This window comes from Nycticebus coucang, chromosome 11 (assembly GCF_027406575.1).
Source record: "Nycticebus coucang isolate mNycCou1 chromosome 11, mNycCou1.pri, whole genome shotgun sequence".
In the NCBI taxonomy this organism is placed as follows: Eukaryota; Metazoa; Chordata; class Mammalia; order Primates; family Lorisidae; genus Nycticebus; species Nycticebus coucang.
Window position 1 is genome coordinate 11,220,246 of NC_069790.1, and position 21,521 is coordinate 11,241,766.

The 21,521-nt window shown below is 48.5% G+C and overlaps 2 protein-coding genes across 4 annotated transcripts; both read left to right on the forward strand.

Moving 5' to 3' along the window:
* The first annotated feature begins 2,055 nt into the window (after positions 1 to 2,055).
* On the forward strand, positions 2,056 to 5,801 carry TMED4 (transmembrane p24 trafficking protein 4). Its single transcript, XM_053608619.1, has 5 exons — positions 2,056 to 2,461; positions 2,660 to 2,760; positions 2,931 to 3,056; positions 3,263 to 3,409; positions 5,335 to 5,801. The coding sequence occupies exons 1-5, from the start codon at positions 2,302 to 2,304 to the stop codon at positions 5,482 to 5,484; spliced, it is 684 nt and encodes a 227-aa protein (XP_053464594.1). The 5' UTR covers positions 2,056 to 2,301; the 3' UTR covers positions 5,485 to 5,801.
* Positions 5,802 to 10,807: 5,006 nt separating this feature from the next.
* DDX56 (DEAD-box helicase 56) lies at positions 10,808 to 21,190 on the forward strand. 3 transcript variants are annotated; one of them, XM_053608621.1, is made up of 14 exons: positions 10,808 to 10,970; positions 11,062 to 11,223; positions 12,447 to 12,607; positions 12,749 to 12,919; positions 13,369 to 13,459; positions 14,553 to 14,797; positions 15,114 to 15,233; positions 16,124 to 16,237; positions 16,353 to 16,447; positions 17,019 to 17,092; positions 17,230 to 17,319; positions 18,379 to 18,484; positions 20,471 to 20,547; positions 20,914 to 21,190. In XM_053608621.1, the coding sequence occupies exons 1-14, from the start codon at positions 10,911 to 10,913 to the stop codon at positions 20,989 to 20,991; spliced, it is 1,644 nt and encodes a 547-aa protein (XP_053464596.1). In that variant the 5' UTR covers positions 10,808 to 10,910; the 3' UTR covers positions 20,992 to 21,190. The 3 variants fall into 3 exon arrangements, with proteins under 3 accessions (XP_053464596.1, XP_053464597.1, XP_053464598.1); XM_053608623.1 differs by having other exon boundaries at positions 10,854 to 10,970; positions 12,451 to 12,607; XM_053608622.1 differs by lacking the exon at positions 20,471 to 20,547.
* Positions 21,191 to 21,521: the final 331 nt, after the last annotated feature.

Here is a 21,521-nt window from a genome sequence, read left to right on the forward strand (position 1 = left end):
AATAGCCTGGTGTTGTGTTGGACGCTGTAGTCCCAGCTACTCAGGAGGCTGAGGCAAGAGAATTGTTGAAGCCCAAGAGATACAGGTTGCTGTGAGCTGTTGACACCACGGCTCTCTACCAAGGGCGACAAAATGAGACTGACTCCAAAAAATAAATATAAAAAAAATTATAAGAGACTTAGACCCTTATTAAACAATCTAATGTAAACAATTTTTTTTGAGGCAACAGGGAAGATTGAACACATAGGTATTACATGATGTTAAAGAATTAATTTTAATGAAGAATGTGATAGTATTTTAAAAAGTCCTTATCTGTTAGAAATATACACTTAAAAGCCAGGCATGGTGGCTCACTTGTGTAATCCCAGCACTTTGGGAGGCTGAGGTGAATGGACTGTTCAGGAGCTCCCAGACCAGCCTGAGCAGAAGTTGGAGTCCCACCTCTACTAGAAATAGAAAAGCTAGCCCAGTCTTGTGGTAGGCACCTGAAGTCCCAGCTACTTAGGAGGCTCCGACAAGAGGATCGCCTGAGCTCAAGAGTTTGAGGTTGCTGTGAGCTATGATGAAGCCACAGCACTTCACCCAGAGCGACAAGAGTTAAGACCCTGTTTTTTTTTTTTTTTTAAGATACACACTCTTGAAGTATTTATAGGTGAGATGACTGATGTCCAAGATTTGCTTTAACATACAGAAAAAAATGCAGAAAGGGACAGATAAAGCGAGAAAGGCTGAAAGTTGATTGTTGCTGAAACTGGATAATGAGTATAGTTATCCCTCAGTTTCCGCAAGGTTTGTTTCTGGACCCCCCACGGCAAATTCTGCAGATGCTCCATTCCCTTATGAAAGTTCAGTTTAATTATTCTGTCTACTTTTATGTGTTCGGAATATGTCTTGGTAAAACATTAAAAACCAAGTTCCAACGTTCCTTTGCGCTAATTCCACACCCAGTAAGTAACTTTCTGGTTTGTTCTTCACTTTCCCGTGCACACAAAAAGTCTAACTAGGGGATGTAAACAAGCCCCAAGACCCTACTCATTCCATGTTTTCCTCCTCCTCTTTCCTTCAATTTAATTAGGCCAGATTTTCAGTGCCGGCTTGTTCGAGTCTTTTCAAAAAATTAAACAGGTAGAATTAGGCAGAGACGCTCTGGAGAACGACGTGGGCAAGAATAAACAGGGAAATCAAACAACTTAAACGTGCAGAATGTCCCACTGGATTCGGACAGATAGTACAAACCATCAACCTGACTGCTGAATGGGGCCAGAATGAAGTGGCTTTGTCGTCCGTTCCATCAGACAGAAGCTGAGCTAAATGCTAACATTTGATAATCATGAGATTTCAACTCAAAACCAAACTTCCAGTTTCTCAGAGGAAGATGTGGACCTCTGGCCGTAATGGGTTTTGGGTCCCCACTTTAGACATGCCAGCTTCGGGAGCCCTGACAAGGTGGGTTCCCAGATGTCATGGAGTGTCGGTCTGGGTTCACCTCGGTTCTCACAGGTCAGACAGGCAAGCTAAAAAAGACTTTTTCTTCGTTTTTAGCATGTAAGGCACTGAAAGCCCGTGCTGAGAAACCCGCGGGCAATCTTCAGGTCATCGGAGCCAACAAGCTTAGCCCGGTTGGGTGACTTTTTGTTTTGTTTTGTAGAGACGGACTCTCACTTTATGGCCCTCGGTAGAGTGCGTGGCGTCACACAGCTCACAGCAACCTCCAACTCCTGGGCTTAGGCGATTCTCTTGCCTCAGCCTCCGGAGTAGCTGGGTCTACAGGCGCCCGCCACAACGCCCGGCTATTTTTTCGATGCAATTTGGCCGGGGTCGGGTTTGAACCCGCCACCTTCGGTATATGGGGCCGGCGCCCTACCCATTCAGCCACAGGCACCGCCCTGGGTCTGACATCTTTAAGGCGCTCTGCCAACCAAACCAATACAAGACACGAGGACAGGCGTCACTCTGCGGTCGCCTTTGCCCGCTGCGGCGATGCCAGTGCGGTGCGCAGGCGTCCAGAGCCGCAGTTGGGGCGGTGCGCGGGAGTGCACCGGATGTCCCGGAGACCTGGGGGCGGGGGGCGCTGGCGTCACTGCGCAGGCGCCCTTCCGCGCGTGGAGTAGGGTCGTTGAGCAAGCGCGCAGGCGCGGGGCAGTGCGCAGGGGCGGTGCATTGTGGTGTACGGAGTGAGGATGGAGTGAGGATGGAGGGAGGGCGCTCCCCTACGCGAACCCGCTCTGGGGCTGTTGCGCGACGTGCCTAGGATGGCGCGCAGGCGCAGAGCGGTGCGCAGGCGCGAGGGGGTGAGGCGCGATGGCAGGTGTTGGAGCCAGGCTTCTCCCTGTGATGGGGCGGCTGGCGCTGCTGCTTCTCGGGTTGTGCACCGCGGGCTCCTGGGGGCTCTACTTTCACATCGGCGAGACGGAGAAGCGCTGCTTCATCGAGGAAATCCCCGACGAGACCATGGTCATCGGTCAGGCGGGCTGAGGGTGGGAAGGCCCTTTGTCTACCGCCTGGCCCTTGGCTATGCCCTTTCCTCTCGCGCCCAGCCAGGTCACCCTACCACGACATGGCCTGCGGGTGCCCTGAGTACGCCAGGCCCCTGCCCAGTGTCCCAGGCTGCACTTTGGAGGGGGCTGGGCCGAGTCATGACTGTGTGTCTGCCCCGCAGGCAACTATCGTACACAAATGTGGGATAAGCAGAAGGAGGTCTTCCTGCCCTCAACCCCTGGTCTGGGCATGCATGTCGAAGTGAAGGACCCTGACAGCAAGGTAAGGCCACCGCGGGAGGTGCTTTGACCGGCATGAAGCTGTTGTTAAGTGGAGCTCCAGAAGTGTATGAAGCTCTGCTCTGCCTGGGTCCTGAGTCGGGGCCCTGGGGGGACAAGAGCTTGCACTTTGAAAGGCTGTATTAAAGGTGGGGCCTTCCCTGCGTGTTGCAGGTGGTGCTGTCCCGGCAGTACGGCTCTGAGGGTCGCTTCACGTTTACCTCCCACACTCCTGGTGACCATCAGATCTGCCTGCACTCCAACTCTACCAAGATGGCTCTCTTTGCTGGTGGCAAACTGGTAAGGGGATTTTCTCAGCTTGGAATCTCTGACTTGCTTCCAAATTTTGATTTTTCGTTAATATTTGTGACACTTTGTCTCACAGTCAGAATTGAGGAGACAGATCTTGCCTTTTACCCCCCAGCCAGGGACTGAGTGCGTTGTTCCATAGATGGGCACAGGTGATTGGTGGCCCCACCACTCAGACACTTCTTGTTTACTTGTAGCGTGTGCACCTGGACATTCAGGTTGGGGAGCACGCCAACAACTACCCTGAGATTGCTGCTAAGGATAAGCTGACCGAGCTGCAGCTCCGTGCCCGACAGTTGCTTGATCAAGTGGAACAGATTCAGAAGGAGCAAGATTACCAAAGGGTAAGGGCGTGTCTCAATGCACTTTATGCTTTCTATACCTATTCATCAAGTTTCTGCTTGGGGCTTTCTCTGTTTGGGAGGTCAGCTCTTCAGAGAGTGGAATGGAGGATATCAGTCTAAATAGTTGGGGTTTTTCACTTTTTCTTTTTTTTTGGTGGTAAAATATATGTAACATAGAACTTGCTATTTGAACTTTTTCAAATAGTTACATGCATCCATGATACTGTGCCACCATCACCACCATTCCTATCCAGAACATTTCGTCTTCCCAAAGTGAAAATTTGTACTTCTTTTTTTGGAGACAGAGAGTCTCGCCCTCAGTAGAGTGCCGTTGCATCACAGCTCACAGCAACCTCCCAACTCTCGGACTTAGGCGATTCTCTTGCTTCAGCCTCTGAATAGCTGGGACTATAGTTGTTCACCACAACGCCCGGCTATTTTTTTTTGTTGCAGTTTGGCCAGGCCAGGTTTGAACCTGCCACCCTCCGTATCTGGGGCCAGCGCTGTACTCACTGAGCCACAGGCACTGCCCTGTACTTTTTTTTTTTTTTTTTTTTGAGACAGAGTCTTACTTTGTCACCCTTGGTAGAGTGTTGTGGCATCATAGCTTACAGCAACCTCAAACTCCTGGGCTTAAGTGATCCTCTTGCCTCAGCCACCCAAGAAGCTGGGACTATAGGCACCTGCCACAAGGCCAAGCTATTGTTTTGTTTTTGTTTTTTTTTGTCACCCTTGGTAGAGTGCCATGGTGTCACAGCTCACAGCAAACTCCAGCTTTTGGGCTTAGGCAATTCTCTTTCCTCAGCCTCCTAAGTAGCTGGGACTACAGGTGCCCGCCACAACACCTGGCTATTTTTTGTTGCAGTTTGGCCAGGGCTGGGTTCGAACCTGCCACCCTCTGGCATATGGGGCCAGCGCCCTACCCACTGAGCCACAGGCACCTCCTGGCCAAGCTATCTTTTTGAGACAAGGTCTCGCTTTAGCTTGGGCTAGTCTTGAACTCCTGAACTCAGGCAATCCACCTACCTCTGCCTCCCAGAGTGCTGGGATTACAGGAGTGACCCATGGCGCCTGGCTCAAAATGTGTATGTATTAAACAATGACACCCCATTCCTTCCTTCTCAGCCCCTGACAACACACCATTCTACTTTCTGTTACTAACTACCTCATATAAGCGAAATCACACAGTGTTTGGCCTTTTGTGCTTGGCTTATTCCATTCAGTACAATGTCCTCAAGGTTCATCTATTTTGTAGCATATATTAGAATATCCTTCCTTTTTAGACTGAATAAGATGTCATTGTATGTATATACATCACTTTGTTTTAGATAGTCATTTTTAAGCTCTATAAAATAAAGTGAAGAGGGCGGCGCCTGTGGCTCAGTGAGTAGGGTGACGGCCCCATATACCGAGGGTGGCGGGTTCAAACCCAGCCCCGGCCAAACTGCAACCAAAAAAAAATAGCCGGGCGTTGTGGCGGGTGCCTGTAGTCCCAGCTGCTTGGGAGGCTGAGGCAAGAGAATCGCGTAAGCCCAAGAGTTAGAGGTTGCTGTGAGCCGTGTGACGCCACGGCACTCTACCTGAGGGCGGTACAGTGAGACTCTGTCTCTACAAAAAAAAAAAAAATAAATAAAGTGAAGAGAGGACACTTGACTATAAGAGCCATTGCCTACCTCTTTTTCTTGGGATCTTGTCATAAATGGTAGGAGCATGATTTCAATCCTAACAAAGATGATTGTGGAGGGAGAGCACTGTCCTTTCTTTGGGGCAGTCTCAGTGGAGAAATTGTAGCTCCTCTAATGGAGTCACAGGCAGTATTCCAAAGGGTGTTGATTCTGGAGTTGAGTAGCAACCTACAGGGAGGGTCCTTACAACAGGTTGGGACTATTTCTCCTGCTCATTTAACTCTGTGTTGCTCCACACAGTATCGTGAAGAACGCTTCCGACTGACCAGCGAGAGCACCAACCAGAGGGTCCTGTGGTGGTCCATTGCTCAGACTGTCATCCTTATCCTCACTGGCATCTGGCAGATGCGTCACCTCAAGAGCTTCTTTGAGGCCAAGAAACTGGTGTAGTGCCCTCTCCATATAACCTCTGCTTCTCACTTCATTTATTTGGTACTTTCCCCACCCACTCCCTTATCCACATGGATTTTGAGGGGAAAAAATGAAAAAGCATGTAAGTCACATTGGTTCCATAGCAACAAACCATTCAGATCAACCACCTGTTAACCCTGGTTCCCAAGGAATAGGACATTGGTCCAAGATTTCAAAATCATTCTTAGGACTTGTGAAGAGTTGGAACTAACCCAGGACTAAGTCTGGCTTCTTTTGTCTCCAGTGATTCTCCTCTGTTCTATCACAAAATGAGCAAATGAAAAATGTCTCCTTTACCTTCTGCTCCCTGTACATCTGCTTATGTAATAGGTAGCTGGCACGCCCAACAGAGGACCTGCCTGACTGCCTGCTGGTCAGTCCTGGGTTCACTCAATGGCTTTGCGAATGTAAATAAGGGGCAGGTCTTGGCCCCAGAGGACTGAGATGTTTTTCTATATATTAGAACTATTTTTTGATAAATTATATATTTTCCTTCCTAGTTGAAGTATTACTGCCTACAGCTAGCTGAAAACACCAATGCAGTCCTTCATTCTGTTTATTCACACATTTTTGATAACTACAATGGTAGCTCTTAGGATTTCAGCCTTCTGGGCCAGAAAGCAGATGTTATAGATGCTCTCAAGGCTGTTATCAGAGAGTCAAACTTGGACACCTGTGATTTCCATCCTATAGGACCTCCTGTAAGAGATAAGGTAGTAACAGAGCTAGCACAGGGCAGTGTACTCTTACTTCTCTATTCCCTTAACTTTTATTTAAGCTATGGTGAATGTTTTCTTCAAGAGAACCAGATTTGGTTCTTTATACAGAATTTTCCAGTGAAATAAAATGTGTTGTAGTAACTGTGTTTGAGATGAAATAAGAGGTTGAGGGGAGGTGCAAAGGGAAAAAGGAGTTTCCTGGCCTGGAACTAATGACCTGGAGTGGACTTCAGTGTGGAATTGTGGTACTAAGACTTGGCCTAGATGGGCCAGTTTCTAGGGGCTTTGGGAATGGACGTGGTGGGTGCTGGACCATTCACAAAGGTCAACCAAGTAGACAGTGTATCAGCAAGTAGTTACCTGAAGAAACTAAGTACCTTAATTCTTAGCCCTCAAAATCATAAATTTGAACAAATAGTAGTATACTTCCCTCATGCCCTTCTCCTGAATAAAATGTAGTATCATTAGTTGCCCATTCTTTTTTTTTTTGTAGAGACAGAGTCTCACTGTACCGCCCTTGGGTAGAGTGCCGTGGCGTCACACGGCTCACAGCAACCTCTAACTCTTGGGCTTATGCGATTCTCTTGCCTCAGCCTCCCGAGCAGCTGGGACTACAGGCGCCCGCCACAACGCCCGGCTATTTTTTTTTTTGTTTGCAGTTTGGCCGGGGCTGGGTTTGAACCCGCCACCCTCGGCATATGGGGCCGGCGCCCTACTCACTGAGCCACAGGCGCCGCCCTAGTTGCCCATTCTTGATATTTTATTTCATATTATTAGTATATAGTATATATTTGAAATGTTTATTAAATTTATCTGACCTACAGAACTAAACTCCTGTATTTTTCCTTATGTTCTATACTATTCCATATATGTGTACTTATTTTTAGTTATAAAAATATATGCAATTTAGTTCTATAGGTTTTTCTTTTAATATTTTTGTATTTTAAAAATTCTATATATTCTTCATATTTCTAATTCTGGGTAGCCTTGTAATAGTCCTGTGAGGTGAAATGCCAAAATTCTTCAAGTATTTAAAATAATTGGCAAATTTACATTTTTTGGGGGGGGGGGTGGTTCTGCTTTACAACACAATATTCTTTTTTTTTTTCTTTTTAAAAGAACTCGACTTTTATTTTTTTTTAAAAAAGAAGAAAATAAAAAAAAGAAAAAGAGGCAAAAAGAAAAAAGGCAGAGAATCAAAAAAGGAAAGATAATGAAAAAAATTCCCCACTGCCCACAATATTCTTTTATTGTTGTTGTTGTTGCAGTTTTTGGCTGAGACCGGCTTTGAACCTGCCACCTCTGGTATATGGGGCTGGCGTCCTACTCCTTGAGCGACAGGTGCCGCCCACAATGCAATATTCTTCACTTTTGAATTGACCTAGTAAAAATCAGATATCTTTTGAACTAGTTAGATATGTGGACCTCTGGCTTGGGATCTTTGGGGAGTCCATGACATGTCAGGGACACATTTCTGCTTTATGGTTGTTAATAGGAATCTAGTCTATAAAGCAGCCACTGGAACATGGAGTATTAAGAGGACAAGAAGGCACCGATAAGGGCTGGGCCCGGCTTCCATAGGTTTGTTTGGCAATGGAAACAGTTGAGCTCAACTATGCCGGTAGGTGTCTCTTAATTTTGATAGGAAAGAGTGAAGACAGAGGTGGACGTGCATTATACCTTTATACTGATGGGGCAGGTGGGATTTTAATGGTGAGGAGACGGGCCAAATAGTGGTGGCCGTGGGGTGAATAAGGATTTCCATATTGTGTATCATATTCACAGATACATTATGGCCTAAAAAAAGTTTTGTTTTTTATACAGCAGTCTTTCCTTAAGTGGTAGGTTAAAAAAATGAAAAAAAAAAAAAAATAGTACAGGGGCAGCACCTGTGGCTCAAAGGAGTAGGGCGCCGGCCGCGTATAGTGGAGGTGGCAGGTTCAAACCCAGCCTCAGCCAAAAACTGCAAAAAAATAAAATAAGAACAGTATTTAAGCTACACTCAAAATAAGGTGATTCTTCTTCCCCATGCCCATATTACCCTGATTCCATTCTGAAGTTCCTAGACTCTATATGGCAGCCTAAGGGCCACATGCTGATTTTGTGACAACTTTTTTGCTTATCTGTGCTGTCAGATACCACAAAAAGTACTCTGGGACCTTTTTTGTTTTTTGCTAATCAGCTTTCATTAGTGTTTGTGTATTTAACGTGTGGTTCAAGACAACTCTTCTTCCAATGTTTGGTAGAGAAAAAAAAAGGTTGGACACCCCTGCTCTACAATATCTTTAACAAACAGCCTTCTTTCTCTTTACCACACACACAAAAGGTTGCAGGAAAAGGGGTATCCATTCTTTCTTTTTTTGAGACAGAGTCTCATACTGTTGCCTTGGGCAGAGTGCTGTGGCATCATAGCTCACAGCAACCTCAAACTCTTGGGCTTAAGCGATCCTCTGGCCTGAGCCTCCTGAGTAGTGTGACTACAGATGTCTGCCACGATACCTGGCTAGTTTTTCTATTTTTAGTAGAGATGGGGTTTCATTCTTGCTCAGGCTGGTCTTGAATTTCTGAGTGCAAGCAATCCACTCACCTCAGCCTCCCAGAGTGCTAGGATTACAGGTGTGAGCCACTGCACCTGGCTGTGGCACTCATTCTTAACATCCTCTATCATCCCAGCTCACTTTTGCAGTTTTTACTGGGATTGGCGGTGTCCATCTTCATCATTTGATCCGCCTGACTGCCTGTTGGTGCATGAACTACTTTGTTCTCAACCTAACAGCCAGTTGATAGCTTATGGTATTCATTGCTGGGCTGCACTTCTCAGACAGGATGCATAGGATCACCCCAGTAGTTTGTCAGCCGGTGGTAGACACCTGGGCAACTCAGGTCCAGTCTTAGTAGCTTTGTATTTGGGTGGTACCAAACACAGAATACGCAGAATAATGACTCCTCAAAGATGTCCTTATTCTAATCCCTGAAATATGTGAATATGTTACTTAACATGGCAAAAGGGAATTAAGGTTGCTAATCGGACAACTTTAAAATAGGGAAACTGGCTGAGCATGGTGGCTCACCTAGTAAAACCAGCACTTTGGGAGGACAAGATACGAGGATTGCTTGAGGCCAGGAGTTAGACAACAGCCTAGTCAACAAAGCTAGGCCCTGTCTTTAAAAATTTTTTAAAAATCAGCTAGGTGTGGCTGTAGTCTCACCACTCAGGAGGCTGAGTAAGGGTGAGGTGATCCCTAGGAATTCAAGGCTGCCGTTAGCTATCAGGCCACTGCATTCAGCCTGCAGCAACAGTGAGACCCTGTTTCAAAAAACAAACGCGGGGGTGGTGGGGTGGTGGTGAGATGAAGAAGGGGTTGAGATTTTCCAGGATCATCTGGGTGGGACTGTTTCTTTCTTTTTTTTTTTTTTTTAAGAGACAGAGTCTCACTTTGTCGCCCTCAATAGAATGCTGTGGCATCGCAGCTCACAGCAACCTCCAGCTCTTGGGCTTTGGCGATTCTCTTGCCTCAGCCTCCCGAGTAGCTGGGACTACAGGCGCCTGCTACAACGCCCAGCTATTTTTTTTGTTGCAGTTTGGCCAGGGCCGGGTTTGAACTCTCCACCCTCGGTATATGGAGCCGGCGCCCAACTCACTGAGTCACAGGCGCCGCCCAGAGGGTCTGTTTCCCTGTTTCTTCCAGCTTGGCTCTGTTCCCTTTCCTCCACCATCGAAATCCAGTAACTGCGGTTGAGTCCTCACTTGGCATCACCCTGACCTCTCTTCAGCTCCCCCCTAACACTTTTAAAGACTTTGTGATAAGGATTCTTAATTCCCACGTGCACTACTTTTCCATTGCTGCTGTAACAAATCACCACAATGTAGTAAAACAACGTAAATTAGGCTGGGCGTGGTGTCTCACGTTTGTAATCCTAGCACTCTGGGAGGCTGAGACTGGTGGATGGCTTTAACTCTGGAGTTCGATGACCCCAGGGCACTCTACCTAGCGTAACAGAGTTAGACTCAGTCTCAAACGCACAACCAACCTCTCCCAACACCACCCCTTATTTATTATTTTAATAGTTCTGTAGGTCAAAAGTCTGACACTGGAACTATAACCTCGATTTTGACCTATGAGACCTCTGTCAGTCTTGGGACCCACAGCACTGTAACCAACTGTAACCGGTCACCCAGGTTTGGGAATCCCACAACAACTATCCTTTTTCTATTTCAAGCAGTTGCTGCCAAGCTCTGTGCTGTTCATTCTTCCGACGGCCAGCCCTTCTCCGCAGCTTTACAAAAAGCTGGTGCACCTCGCATCACTTGGTCTCTCACCGCCAGCGCCGCCCGGCGGGACCCCTGACCCTAATCCGGTCCTGCGCCCTTTCGGCGCCGACTAAGGCTTGTCTTGCAGGTCTTGAAAACCAGATCTTCGGCTGCGTCGGGCAAAGCCCGAGGAACCTGCAGGGTGCTCTGCTGCCTTAAGGTTTCGACTCGACAGCGAGCTTCTCGGTTTCCCCCTTCACACTGTCCTAAGCGCAGCACAGCCACAGAACCCCGGCGGAATACCAGAAGACCAGGTGACAGCATTTCCGGGAAGTGACGATCCCCCGAAACTGATTGGTTGCTACTTTGACCCGCCCCCGCGTCGTACGCGTTTTTCCTGCCGCGCGTGCGCGTTGTCATTACAGAGCAGCATCATGGCGGACCCGGAATCTTTGGGCTTTGAACACATGGGTCTCGACCACCGCATCCTGCAGGTACAAGGGAGGGCTGGGAGTCGGCTTGCAGGCCCGCAGGGCGCGCTGCCACCTTCTGTGACTTATGAGCTGCGCTCCTCGCCTTTCCTAGGCTGTCACTGACCTGGGATGGTCGCGACCTACGCTGATCCAGGAAAAGGCCATTCCACTGGCTCTGGAGGGGAAGGACCTCCTGGCTCGAGCCCGCACGGGCTCCGGGAAGACGGCCGCTTATGCTATTCCGATGCTGCAACTGCTGCTTCACAGAAAAGCGGTGGGTAGTGGGAGGGTCGAGGGGAGGAAGGAGATGGGCTCTAAAAGGCTGAGAGAGGTGCCGGCTAGCACAAGGTTTGTATAATCACTTGGGAGGCTAAGGCAAGAGAATCGGTTAAGCCCAAAGTGAGGTTACTGTGAGCTATGATGCCACAGCACTCTACCGAGGGCAACATAGGGCGACTTTGTCTAAAAACAAAACAAACAAACAAAAAAACCTTTGTATAATTGTCAAGAAACCACGTCTTTATTTTATTTACTGCGGTACAAACGTTTCGGTTACATAAATTTCCTTTGCACGGTTTGAGTCAAAGTATCAGTTTGCTTATCAGACGGATAGTGTGCATTGTACCCATTAGGTGTGAATTTACCTATTCCCTCTAACAAATTGCTTTCTTTGTTTTTTCTATAAAAAGGAGTCACATCTCTTTCTGCTTACAGCATTATTGTGAGGGTTCAGCCCCATGACTAGTATGTTATAAGTAACTTCATAAACATAGAATAAGTTATTCTTTTTTTTTTTTTTAATTTCAGTGTGCTTGTTCATTCTTCTTTGTTTGAAGTACTCTCCTTTTTTTGTTGATTTTCTTCTTTCTCCTGCGGTGCTGGCTGTTTTTGATGTTGTTAGTAGAGACGGGGTCTTACTCTGGCTCACTGCTGCTCATATGGGTCTTGAACCTCTGAGCTCAGGCAATCCACCCGCCTCGGCCTCCCACTGCACTGGGACTACAGGCGTGAGCCACCACCCCCGGCCGAGTAAGTTATTCTTTTTGAGGGGTGGCTCCTGTGGCTCAGTGGGTAGGGCCCTGGCCCCATATACCGAGGGTGACGGGTTCAAACCCCTCCTCAGCCAAACTGCAACAAAAAATAGCCGGGTGTTGTGGAGGGTGCCTGTAGTCCCAGCTACTTGGGAGGCTGAGGCAAGAGAATCATCTAAGCCCAGGAGTTGGAGGTTGCTGTGAGCTGTGACAGCACAGCACTCTACCAAGGGCAACAAAGTGAGACTCTGTCTCTTAAAAAAAAAAAAGTTATTCTTTTTGAGAGTCTGTGGCTGGAAAAAGAACTCTCCACCCTACATTCTAAAGTGGGTAGAGTGAGGCGTTAGGCATAACAGAGGAGCATTGTATGGCAATGGATGGAACAGATTGCTTGGAAGAGATAGAGAAAAGCATCCGTTAGACACAGTGACGTACTCTGCTAGCTAAAGTCTTCATGTTTTTAAAGACAGGTCCTGTGGTAGAACAGGCTGTGAGAGGCCTTGTCCTTGTTCCTACCAAGGAGCTGGCACGGCAGGCCCAGTCCATGATTCAGCAGCTGGCTGCTTATTGTGCGCGAGATGTCCGGGTGGCCAATGTCTCAGCTGCTGACGACTCAGCCTCTCAGCGGTGAGTGAAAGCAACAGGGCTGTAGGTCAATGAAGCTACACAGAAAGGTGGGGTTGGGTTTGTGTGCAACAAGTGAGAAAGGTTGAGGTCCCAGCTGCTACATTCTTCCTTACACTGATAAGATGTCTTGCCCACCTGCAGAGCTATGCTGATGGAGAAGCCAGATGTGGTGGTGGGGACCCCTTCCCGCATTTTAAGCCACTTGCAGCAAGATAACTTGAAACTGCGTGATTCCCTGGAGCTGCTGGTGGTGGATGAGGCTGATCTTCTTTTTTCCTTTGGCTTTGAGGAAGAACTCAAGAGTCTTCTCTGGTAAAAAAAAAAGAAGAAGAAGAAGGAAAGAAAGGAATGTGGGGGTGATTCCTAGTGGAAATGTCTGTGTGTAGAGAGTAGGGGGCAGGGTGATGAGAAGTTCACTTGCCAAGGCTCTGTGCCTATAGCACAGTGGTTATGGTGCCAGCCACATACCCTGAGGCTGGTGGGTTCAAACCTGGCCAGGGCCAGCGAAAACAACAATGACAACTGCAACAACTACAACAAAAAATAGACGGCACTGTGGCAGGCGCCTGTAGTCCCAGCTACTTGGGAGGCTGAGGCAAGAGAATTGCTTAAGCCCAAGAGTTTGAGGTTGCTGTGAGCTGTGATGCCACGGCCCTCTACTGAGGGTGACATAGTGAGACTGTCTCAAAAAAAAAAAAAAAATGTTGTCACAATTAGAGGCCCTTGGGCCTGGCATCTGATCAGGCTCTGTTTTGTTTCAGTCATTTGCCCCGCATTTACCAGGCTTTTCTCATGTCGGCTACTTTTAATGAGGATGTACAAGCACTCAAGGAGCTAGTACTACATAACCCGGTAAGGAGCACCATGGGAATGAGTAGAGCTGTGGGTATGGGGATACTCTAACAGGGGTGTTCAACCTTTTTTTTCTCTGCTGCATGTTGGAAAAATAGGAGTTGTCCTGCGTCACACATTAAATACACAAACGTTTGTGAAAGCTAATTAGCAAAAAGGTCTGTGCATACTTTTCATAATATCTGACACCATGGATAGGCAAAAAACGTCCTTACAAAATCAGCCTGAGGCTGTAGGTTGAATACTTCTACTCTAAGAGTTTATACTCCTTTTCAGAGGAGTATTTGGTGTTTTGTGTGGGACAGTTGTCACTGGGTATCTTAACCCTGGTTCACTAAAATCCAGTGATCTAAAATCACTACATATTTCCAGGTGGCCCCCAGGGGTTATTTCCCAGTTCAAACCATGCTTTGCGTAAAAACTTGAGCAGGCTCAGGGCCTGTAGTTCAGTGAGTAGGGTGCTGGTGACATACACTGAGGCCGATGGGTTTGAGCCCAGCCTGGTCCTACTAAACAACAATCACAACAGTAACAACAACAACAAAATAGCCGAGTGTTGTGGCAGGTGCCTGTAGTCCCAGCTACTTGGGAGGCTGAGGTAAGAAAATCGCTTAAGCCCAAGTGTTTGAGGTTGCTGTGAGCTGTGATGCTACAGCACTCTACTGAGGGCAATGAAGTCAGACTCTGTCTCTAAATAAATAAATAAATAAATAAAAGCTTGAGCAGGAATCCCTAAAGGGGCTGCTTTGAGTGGTAGAGCCAAAATTCTAAGGCCAGAGTTCTCACCTTAATTAAATATTATTCTTCAGAAGGCCTGTTACCATAGGCCTTCTGTACTCAATATAGTTATTTATTGATGTGGTTTTCTTTGTTCTGTGCCCCAAATGCTTTATATATGGTTTATGTTCCCTGTGTACCAAAACAGTTCAGGTACTTTGAGTTTTTAGGTTACAAAACCGGAGGGGACTTAGGGTGCCAAGAATCTTTAAATGTAACTCTGCACTGAAATGTCAGTGCTTTGGTTGCTGAGCAAGTGGCTGTAGCATCTCTGTGTTCTCTTGCTTTCTTGACCCCAGGCCTATCCTCTTTCCAGGTTACACTCAAGTTACAGGAGTCCCAACTACCTGGGCCAGACCAGTTACAGCAGTTTCAGGTGGTCTGTGACACTGAGGAAGACAAATTTTTGCTGCTATATGCCCTGCTTAAGCTGTCGTTGATTCGGGGAAAGTCCCTGCTCTTTGTCAACACTCTGGAGCGGAGTTACCGTCTGCGCCTGTTTCTGGAACAGTTCAGCATCCCCACTTGTGTGCTCAATGGGGAGCTCCCACTGCGCTCCAGGTTTGCCACAGCCAACATCTGGTGTAGATAAGTTGAAGATGGGGATTGAAAAAGGGTCTCAGTAGATGTTCCTGTTTCTCACGCACTTGGTAGGGGCCTCTGGACTTGACTGATACTTATTCTTCACAACATTGAAATACCTTCTGTTACTTGATTTTCAGCTGAGGAATTTGAGGTACAAAGATTAAATAGGGGTAGAAATTAAGAGGAAGAAAAAGTAGGAAAGGGTGATGGTTTCTATGAAACTGGGGATGGAAGAAGGGCCTCCAGCTGCTCTGCAGGGCTAGCTAACCTTCCCTCCGTTTTTGGACTGCAGGTGCCACATCATTTCACAGTTCAACCAAGGCTTCTACGATTCTGTCATAGCAACTGATGCTGAAGTCCTGGGACCTCCAGTAAAGGGCAAGCGTCGGGGCCGAGGGCCCAGAGGGGACAAGTGAGTCCAGATTTCTCTTCTCATCCTTAGAAAGGCTTGTTTTCCGCCAGGTGAGATGGCTCACGCCTATAATCCTAGCACTCTGGGAGGCCGATGTAGGTGGATTGCTTGAGCTCATGAGTTCAAGACCAACCTGAACCAGAGTAAGACCTCATCTCTAAAAATTAGCCAGGCATCATGGCGGGCTGCTGTAGTCACAGCTACCCAGGAGGCGAAGGCAAGAGAATCGCTTAATCCCAAGAGTTTGAGGTTGCTGTGAGCACAGCACTCTACTGAGGGCTACAAAGTGAGACTCTGTCTCAACAACAACAACAACAACAACAACAACAAAGCTTGTTTTCCAGCTTTGTGGAAGACTGAAATCAGAGTGCATAGAACCAAAGCCAGGCCTGGCTGATAGCATAGCCCAGAGAGCCCCTGAAGGCCTTGCTTAGCTGAGGGGGTACATTGAAGGGGAGTGATGTGCAGCACAAAGGACAAGATTACACCACAGTTGATGGTGCTCACTTTCCTACAGGGGAGGTGACCCAGCTTGCACTGGGTGTGTGTCTGTGGCTTGTAGGGAGCATATTTCTGAGGGGAACGGGGAAGCTCCCAGTCTTTGGCCACCTGAAGGGTTGACTGGCTCAGGGTGGTTTTCAGATTACCCTATAGGGCAATGAGATGTGCTGTTGCCCTAGAACTGAGGTCAGAGCAAGGGTTTGGCTACATGTCAGAGCTTCAGGCTACCCTGTGATACCCCAACTCCCAGAACAGTTCTGTTATCAGTCTTCTGTATATCAGGGTCCTGTGGCCTTTAGTCTTTGTTTCGAGAAAATTTTACTAATTAAGCTTGAGAATGCCCACCCAGAGGACAGGAAAGGTCTTGCTAACATTGAGTCTTCTCTTAGGGGCTCTGATCCAGAAGCAGGTGTGGCCCGGGGGATAGACTTCCACCATGTGTCTGCAGTACTCAACTTTGATCTTCCCCCCACCCCTGAGGCCTATATCCATCGAGCTGGCAGGTAGGAGGGTTGGGAGTGATAGGCCAGGCACCTGGACAGTGGGCATGCTGGATTCGGGGTGTAATGGTGAGAACCTACAGGCTGGAGGTGCAAGCTTGGCTCTCTCAACTTGTAGGACAGCACGTGCTGACAACCCAGGCATAGTCTTGACCTTTGTGCTGCCCATGGAGCAGTCCCACTTGGACAAGATTGAGGAACTTCTCAGTGGAGGTAAGAGCCTGGCTCCTTTGTGCTTGGGCCAGGGCCAGGTTTCTTCTTCTTCTTAAAATTCCATAACAGTGATAGCACAGGTAGCTATGTAGTGTGACAGACAGCTTCACTGTCATCCTTGTCATGCCCTGTGTGGCAAGCACTGTCCCCCTTGACAGATGAGCAAACTGAAGTATTGTTTGCCTCATGAATGTTGGGTGACTACATACCGCCCTGACCCCAGGGTCCTGCATGTTCCTCAGCTGCTCTCCTTGGCTGTTGTTATGGGGTGCCCTTGGAGCCGGAGCATCCTTGGGAGAAGAGACAGTGAGCAGCCAGTCCTGGGTTCAGGGATGCAAAGGTCACCCCTGTTGGTACACAGGGGCACACGGGCCATCCCTGTTCACACATGGAACCAATGAATCACCACTATCCATGAGACCTTGCTATAAACAAACTTGAGTGTTTGGCATGCCAGGGAGGCAGTGGGTCCTCTGCTCCTTTACCCTGGAAGGAGGTACAGGAGGGCTAATGTGAAGACCTTGTCCTAAGCCCTCAACCTGTGGGACCCTCACTGCTGCCTTCTCCACAGAGAATGGGGCTCCTGTTCTGCTCCCCTACCAGTTCCGGATGGAGGAGATTGAGGGCTTCCGCTATCGCTGCAGGGTAAGCTGACCATGGCAGGGAGGGGAGTCATGTGGATACAGGGCTGTGACCCAAGGATCGTACCCATTGCTGAGCACCCAGTATGAGGGAGGATTTGGGGCAGCCTCTCTGTCTTGACCTTCAGTGTCCACCCTTAGGATGCCATGCGCTCGGTGACTAAACAGGCCATTCGGGAGGCGAGATTGAAGGAGATCAAGGAGGAGCTCCTACACTCTGAGAAGCTCAAGGTGAGGTGAAGGTGGGGCATAGTTTAGGCAGCTGTCCTTCTTGGAGATCCGCCAAGCTCTGAGTGGTGAGAAGCAGAGAGTCAGGGAGTGTGCTGGTCTTTGGCAGAGAGAGGGAGGAAACAGGCCAAGAACCACTGAGAAAGTCAGCCAGTTTGGCTGGGTGGTAAACTGGCACAGCTTTAGGGTGGGCACTATCAGTGCCCTTGGTCAAGAAATTTTACTTCTGGAACTCAACCCCAGACATACCTGTGAATGTGCAAAGCCTCACTTGTGCTCTCATTCATCACAGTGTTATTATGGAACCACAAAGTGGGAACAGAGTGGCTTGCTAGGTGAGTTAATATGTGTCCAGAGCCTTAGGTTACACAGACACAGGAAAGAATGATGAGGCTGTGTGTTGATACAGAGCAGTCTGTAAGATGATGCCAAGTGGAAAGGGGTGTGGGTGCTGCTATGTGCAGTACAGACGAGGAGGTGTCTAATGTGTGCTGGTGTTGTATGAGTGTGCAGGACTCAGAGGGAAGCATAGGAAACTAGCCCACTAGCTGCCTCTAGGCAGGGAGCATGATGGGGACACAGGTGGTATGAAAATTTTGCAGTGTGATTGCTCATGCCTTTTATTCATTTATTTATTTTTAAGTTTTTTGTTTGTTTGTTTTTTGAGACAGTCTCAAGCTGTCGCCCTGGGTAGAGTGCGGTGGCATTACAGCTCACAACAACCTCCAACTCTTGGGCTTAAGCAATTCTCTGGCCTCGGCCTCCCAAAGTAGCTGGGACTACAGGCACCAGCCACAGAGCCCGGCTATTTTTTGCTTGTAGTTGTCATTGTTGCTTAGCAGACCCAGGCCGGGTTTGAACCTGCCACCGTAGGTGTATGTGGCCAGCGCCCTTGCTGACAAAGCTACGGGTGCTGCCATTATTTTTAATTAAAAAAAATTTTATTTTTCTCAGGGCCTTTTAAATTTTAAAACATATGACTATTTTATCTTTCAAAAAAACTAAATCTGTGAAGTTACAAAAGAACAGTGCTAACTGTGGTGCTCACTCTTCCCCTGTCAGACATACTTTGAAGACAATCCCAGGGACCTCCAGCTACTGCGGCATGACCTGCCCTTGCATCCTGCGGTGGTGAAACCTCACCTGGGCCATGTTCCTGACTACCTGGGTGAGTGTGGCCGAGGTGGTTGGAGACAGTGGGCTGGGGGAAATGGTGCTGGTTCCTCAGCTACTGCATGTCAGCCCCTGTGCTTGGTGGTGGAATGCTTCGGTAGAACAGGACCCCAGAGACCCAGGCAGCACACATGTCCACAAGCAGGTGCACCTAAGTGCACCTTACTCTTATAAAACTTGTTCGTCCTATCCTGCAGTATCTCTTGCTGTCTCTATTGTGGAGGTGAGAAAGAACTGAGGTAGTGCAGAGTTGGTGGCAGACCAGGATTTAAAGCCAGGTAGTCTAAGGGCTTGGCTGAATGAAAGAATGAACCAGTGATTGGCTAACCTATGTCCTCCTTGGGCTGGAGCAACTGGACAGTTTGAGGGAGAGTCATGGGCAGGAGGCAGCCCATGGGATTAGCCTCATAGTTGAGGCTAAGGTATCTATGGAGTTGCTGGTAAAGGACAGTCGACAGAGAGTGTTGGCCAGTGCCTATAGTCCCAGTTACTTGGAAGACTGAGGCAGGAGGATCATTTGAGCCCAAGAGTCCCAGGCTAGCTTAGGCAATAGTAAGACTCCATCTCTTAAAAAAAATTGATGCTGTAAAGCGTAAATAGATGAGGTAGCAAAAGGAAGAACTTGAGGGCAGAGCAGGGGTACAAGGGATGGCAGGTGTGAGGTCAGGACCCCAGGAGAGGTTTCTGCGGTACAGACAATTCCAAGGCCAGACATTTGTGTACATAGCCATTAAACCTGGGCCGCTCTTCTCATCTGACACAAGCTCTGGATAATGACTTTTTTTTTGGCATCCTGTGTGTGGTATTTTGGTAATGATCATGTGTGACTTTTATGCCTAAAATGGATTAAAGGAGAAGAGTGGCAAAGAGAAGGCCATGGGCAGTGAGTGGAGGCCCCTTTGCGGTAGGAAGTGGGGAGAGACGGGATCTAGAAGAGACAGGAACCTGGTAATGCCAAAGAGAGTGGTGAGGGCCAGATTCCCACAGGACAGCAAGCTGGGGAGGACCCCATCCAGGGTCCTGATCTGAGACTTTAGGGAGGGAGTCAGGTTAAAGGGGCAGGGAGAAGGCAAGACCCGGGCTTTAGCCTGAGGAACCAGGGCTGCTCTATTGAGTAGGAGTGGAGTTACTTGCCAGGAGGGTGTGGCCAGCAGGTTTTGAAAGGCCAGGGAAAGGTGGAAAGATGGCAGGATGGGGGACATTTGACGCTTTGAAGAGGGCCCAGGCTTTCAGGGTAGTCCAGTGGGTGGATGAGGAGAGGACAGAGCCACACAGTCAGGTGCGACTGGGATGGGGGAATGGAAGGAAAAATGGGGCACCAGCTGGGGGCACAGTGAATTTATAATAATAGGCCACAGGTGAAGAAACTACTATAGACTTATTTTAGCTGCATTTTCTTTCTTGCAAGATACTTTTCTTTCTTGCTACATGTTTATAGCAGGTAATTTAAATGCTATGAAAGACTGATTTAGGGCGGCGCCTGTGGCTCAGTCAGTAAGGCGCTGGCCCCATATACCGAGGGTGGCGGGTTCAAACCCGGCCCCGGCCGAACTGCAACCAAAAAATAGCCGGGCTATGGCAGGTTGCTATGGCAGGTTGTGGCCAGCGCCTGTCGTCCCAGCTACTCGGGAGGCTGAGGCAGGAGAATCACTTAAGCCCAGGAGTTGGAGGTTGCTGTGAGCTGTGTGAGGCCACGGCACTCTACCGAGGGCCATAAAGTGAGACTCTGTCTCTACAAAAAAAAAAAAAAGAAAGACTGATTTAGATAGGGGCAGTCTAATGAGCTCACATTCTCCTGTCCCTGTGCAAACATAGTAGTGAATATGTCACAGGCTGTCCCTGAGGTCAGAATTGGCAAATTTGGGGCAGAGTCAGGGAAAACGGTAGGGTGAAGGTAGGCAGTGCTGAGAATGGTTTGTGGCATGGACAGGGTTGGGGTGGCAGTGGTGAGGCTGTTGCTGAGGCCAAGTATCTCTTCCAGTTCCTCCTGCTCTTCGTGGCCTCGTACATCCTCATAAGAAGCGGAAAAAGCCATCTTCCTCCTGTAGGAGGGCCAAGGTATGGCCCCTAGGGGCCTTGGGCACAGCTGTGGTTTCTTTCTCCCCTACCTTGCTGCTTTGTCATCACCAAAGACACAGTTTGTGTAGGGGTGAGTGGGCACAGAAGTCTGAAAAATCTGGTGACTGAGACAAAATTGCTTGGGCTGGGAACACTTCCGCTACCCACAGGCCCTACTTTTTTGTTCCTTGCTGCCCTTTCCCCCTCAGCCTCTGCAGTAGTTTTGGGTGTTGTTGGCTCGTGGCGTGCAGGGTCCTTTTGTGTCTACAAAGTCTTATCAGTTTGGGTGGACAGACAGCTGGACAGTTGGTCTCTTAAGATCTGTTGGTCTTATTCCTCCAACTAACCTGTGACTTTGCCCCATAGAAGGCGAAAGCCCAGAACCCACTGCGCAGCTTCAAGCACAAAGGAAAGAAATTCAGACCAGCAGCAAAGCCCTCCTGAGATCTTCTGGGCCTCTCTGAGACTGAGCACAGTGTGGAGGGGGCTTCCCACCCTGCATGGACAGAGTGGCTCTGGTGCTTGAAGCAGTGCCTGGACAGACTGGATTCTGGGGCAGGCAGTGCTGGGCCCTGCCGCTCCTTGGCTCTGTCAGGCTGGCATCTTGCTCCTTAACAACAGAATAAAGGTTCTGTTGCCCTAGTCTGTGCCTCTGGCATGTATGTAGGAAAGGACTCTGACCTAAAACCTCAGGAGTCAGGAAACTTCCAGAGTGCTGGTAGCACCTGGCTCTGCTATTGTACTTGCTTGGCGAGCAGAGGTCAGCTGTGTGGAGCTGACCCTAAGCTGTGAGAAGAGAAAAACCCTGTCATCATCCAGCATGCAGCTGTGGCCAGTCCAAAGCCCTCCTGTCCAGCTCCTGGAGCCCTGCTACCTGAGGTCAGGCAACTAGATGAGCCTGTACCACCAGGAAAAGGCCTTCCTGATCTGGAGTCCCTGTTCCCCTACACATGCACATTGTAGAATCAGAAGAG